Source organism: Elephantulus edwardii, unplaced genomic scaffold (assembly GCF_000299155.1).
Source record: "Elephantulus edwardii isolate Elephantulus edwardi_28Jun2011 unplaced genomic scaffold, EleEdw1.0 scaffold00003, whole genome shotgun sequence".
Classification (NCBI taxonomy): Eukaryota; Metazoa; Chordata; class Mammalia; order Macroscelidea; family Macroscelididae; genus Elephantulus; species Elephantulus edwardii.
In genome coordinates, this window is record NW_006399753.1 from 38,995,557 (window position 1) to 39,000,144 (window position 4,588).

Here is a 4,588-nt window from a genome sequence, read left to right on the forward strand (position 1 = left end):
GAATAGTGCAACAATGAATGAGTGGAAGCCCAAAATCTCTGTAAATGTTTATGAAAATTAATAAAATATAATTATAGAAAAAAAAATCCTGCTAGAGAGTCAACTATGGTTGGTTCTGACCCAATGGCACATAGCAACAACAACATGTATAATACTATCTGTCATCTTAACACTTCTGACTCATGGCCACCCTCGTGTGAACAGAGATCTTCTCCACAGGAAAAGATCATCACATCTATCTCCAAAGGGGAGAAGCTGGTGGGTGGGTTTGAACTAATATCTACCTGAAACCATTTACCATGAATCATATCTGGCTTGAGCTTTTAGCCATTTTCACCAGTTTTGAAAAGTCTATATGTAATGTAAAATAGATACTACATATATCTCATATATTTCTTTACCAAACATTTTTAATCTTAATTTTAAAGTAGATATATAGTAAATATTTCATTCTTTGACACTAAAGTTTATATGTATGCATGTTAACTCCTCGTTGATATTTTCTATAAAATCTACAAATAGTCTTTTTTTCCAAGTCATAGTGAATCAGATTTTGAATATGACAATGTGTCTAGAAGTAGAGGTAATCCCTGCTACCTAGTATGTACTCAATATATGGTAGTTCCTTTTACTGATTTTACAGAAATCTCTCCTGGATTGTTCCCCATAATGTCTTAATGGCTACTTACAGAAGACAATATAGAGGCTATCAATAACCTAGATTGTGTCTTAGGATCCAAGCCCTTTTTTGAGAAGGATCTCCCAGTATTCAAAGTACCCTGGCAGACTTTTATAAATACAAAACTGAAATTTATAAATTAAAAATGTTATGCTAAGTCATGAAATATTGGATGATTCCATCTGCAAATAATTTCCCTCCTGACACATTGGATTCTGAGACTCTACACAGTGTTGCAGGATGCTCTTGTGGTTTAGTGATAAGAGGTTATTCTTCCTACCCCTAGACACATGGTTCGAATATACCAGCTGCTACACAGGAGAAAGGCGGATGCAATTTACTGCCTATGCAATTCATTGCCTCTGGAAACCTGCTGGAAGGTCAGCTATCAGTTGGTCCTGACTCAAGGACACATAACACCATCCTCTAACCCAGCCCTAAGACAATAGCAGGTATGGTTATTTAAGACAGTGGTTCTTACTTTTTGATCAATGTACTTGTTGTCTTCAATGGCAGATCTCTTGGAGTGATCACATGATGAGGAAGAGGTCGAAGGGAGGCTTCTTAAGAGGCAACAAGTGTCCTGTTGCTGGCGATCAATAAACTGCTTCATAAAACTTTCCCTTTACAAATGAAGTATACACATATCAAGTGTTATTCGAGCAGTGGAGCAAATGGTGGTATTCTGCAGTAATGCAGTTGTTTGAACTAAGATAAACCAGTGACAAAGGATCATGCTAAATAAGGCATCTCATTAAAAAAGTGATGCTTACATTTAATTACCAACATATTTAACTTAAGGAGAGTTTCCTGAATCTCGAATTACTTCTTCTTAGAAAAAGTAATAGCCCCCAAATAATTTTGAAGCAATGAAATTCAATCACTATGGTATTTCTAAAACCCTATTGTGGTAATTTTTATTCTCTCTTTCTCTCTAAGAAATGGAAGCATTAGTTATTCTCTTTGACCTTCCATTTGTCATAAGAATGCCTGAGAGAGTTTTGCATTCAAAGATTCAAAATTACTCAAAAGAAATTTTCTTCATTTGACCTCTAAAGTATGGTGAGGCTTCAAATAACATCTCTTCAAATAACCACTAATCCTGAATCTCATTTATGGCTCTTTCATACTTCACATTTCAAGGTTTAAATTTCATTTCTTTAAAATTAGAAATGCAAATACAGTTCTACTTGAATTTTAAATATTATGGCACCACATCAGGCTCATACTTTTCTAATCCCCTACAGATTTGTTTTAAAACCAGTCAAGTAAACTTTTCAGATAATTCTGATTATATTAAATTTTGGATCTACAAAAATGAATTTTTTTCCCCTCATTGTAACAATAGATCTTCTCCATACATTAACTTAGGTGGAGGTCACTCACTGTCATTGACACTCCAGCAGGTTTTGATGGCTGCTCATTGCAGAGGAGAAGATTGCCTGCCTTTCTCCCTCACATTTTCTACTGGATTAAAAATGCCAGAGAGGCACCATTTTGGGCTAGCAGCAAAACTTCCTAAGGACTACATCAGCAGAGCTCTCTTAAAGGCACACAAAAATTTAAGATTCATTGTTGTGGAATGTGAACCAACTCAGATTTACCTTTTCTTTGGTTCCTGAGGGTTAAATTGCACAGGAGAAGATTGTCTGTCTTTCTCCCTTGAAGGAAATAGGTACACTGTGTTCTGTACAAAAAGCAAACTGTTTCTCTACAGTTGCAAAGAGGCTTTGCAATTATCCAGTGGCATAGGAAATTCAAACTGCCAGAAAGGTGTAGCTTTGGGTGGCTTAGAGTTGCGTTGCTAACCCAAAGAAGGTAAAAAGTAGGAAAGATGAGTGAAAATGCAAAGGTTCTTTTTCAAAACTGCAAGATGAATTGTACAGTATGCAGGTATGAGATTCTAAACAAATGCTACAATGGTAACAAATTCTGCCACCAGAAATTCTAAAATGTATTTCACACTTTGTAAAGTGACTCTTCCCATAACACATTGTTTAAGGGGAATCAATGGTTTCCAAAAGAGAGGTAGCATGAGCATAAATATTGATAATAATATGAAACAAGAGAAAAATATCTACGTGTTGTAAATTAGACCTGGCTCAGATTTAGATGAAAGTTTTAACATGGCCATGCATAATTAAAGATGTACACTTTCATACCTGATTTTAGGAACTGTAAAATCTGAAGGCAGCTTTGAGATCTTCACCATTTGTGGTCTGTTAGGAAATTTTTCAAAGATTCGCAGGCGCAAAGGGAGTTTTTCTTTAGTGTCTGCATTTGCTTCACTTTGCTTTAACTAAAGGAAAAATAAAAAAGGGGGGAAATAACGTAAGCAAGAGAAAATTAGGTTTTTAGAATTTAGTAATGTAAATAAAAGTTGGGATTTTAGAATCTAAGAAACAATGAGTAATTACATGAGGGAACAGAAGATGGCAGCAAAGACCTTCCAAGGATAATCTCTCTTGCCATCTATTGCTTTTTTTTAAACCTTGAGATATGGTAAAACCAAAACACAACGTAACAAGAACAAAAAAACTAAACCAAAAAACTGAAAAGAAATAGTAGTTATTTTATTTCCAATTAGAAGACTCATCATCATTCCATATGTTATTTTCCCAGTGCATACTTATTACTAAAATATTTAAACAGTATATTTTTAAAGAAAGAAATACATATTAGAATTAGATAATGCAAGAATAAGGAATAAATGAAAACGAGAACTGCAGAATCAATCTTTCTGAAATTACTAAACAAGTGAGATTATATCAAGAAAATGAGTCATTTATTTTAGCAGAGATTTTAGGAGGGACAAAAGCGCTGGAAGTAGATACAACTTATTTAGTACAGGAAGGAAAAATGTTTCTCTCTAGTAGTTATGCTGACTTCCCTGTCCTAATTTGTGCTCTCATTTAGGAAAGGGGCCACTGCTATCATTTCCTTCGTCTATCTCTGAATGAAGCATGGAAAACAGCATTGTGTTACAAGTGGATCATTCTCAATACTTTGATGGCTATGATGACTATGATAAGGAATTTTCTCCCAAAGACACAAAACAGAAGCTGATTGACATCTCCAAAAGACGCAAGCAGTTTGAAAAATATCCGCCTCCACTGAAAAATATTAACCAGTTAGAGATTCAGCTGAAGGGTATACAAATAGAGTACACAAAATTAGAAGATAAAACCAAAGCTACAAAAGCATCAATTTACTAAGTCAGAGCTGAGAGTGAGCCCTATACTATTATATAAGGGCAAAGATCTAATGTATAAACCATCTTGAGCAGTTAATTGCTGCATATAACAATGTTGGCTTATAAATAGTGTAGCAATAAGGTATTTTTTAATTCATTCTTTCACCTATTAATGCAGTAATTAATTAATTGTATCCTATAGGCCAGATGGAGCCACTGAGTAATGCAAACAGCTAATGTACTCTTCTGAAAAATCAACCAACCAACCCACCATAGAGCACCCTGTGGAGAACAATTCTAATCTGCTCTATATGAGAACACCTTGTCATTGTTGTTGTGTACCATCGAGTCAGAATCAACTCATAACTGACCATCTGGCAGCTTTTTGGACGCAGTAAAACACACAGTAGGAGATTTCCCATTCTTTTCTCGTAGAACAACTGGTGGATTTGAACTCTGTGCCTGTAGTAAGGCAGCGCAGCTTCTTACCACTAGGTCACCAGAGGACACCATGAGTCAGAGCAAATGTAATAATTGTTTTTTGTTCTATATCGTGGGAGAAGGATGGGCAATTTCCTCCGGTGCAATTAACTGCCTTTGAAAACCAGCCAGAGAGTCAACTATAGGTTGCTTCCAACTTGACGCTACACAACAGTATCTATGTGAGATATCTATCTATCTATCTATCTATCTATCTATCTATCTATCTATCTATC

General features: G+C 35.3%; 1 protein-coding gene across 1 annotated transcript in view; it reads right to left on the reverse strand.

Annotated features, from left to right (window-relative positions):
- NALCN (sodium leak channel, non-selective) overlaps positions 1-4,588 on the reverse strand; it is a 600,265-nt gene that overhangs the window by 161,749 nt on the left and 433,928 nt on the right. Inside the window, exons 16-17 of the mRNA XM_006879390.1 lie at positions 2,842-2,978; positions 1,161-1,302 (exon numbers count right to left, since the gene is read on the reverse strand). Of these exons, the coding sequence (XP_006879452.1) occupies positions 1,161-1,302; positions 2,842-2,978 (279 nt within the window). The remainder of the gene's footprint in view (positions 1-1,160; positions 1,303-2,841; positions 2,979-4,588) is intronic.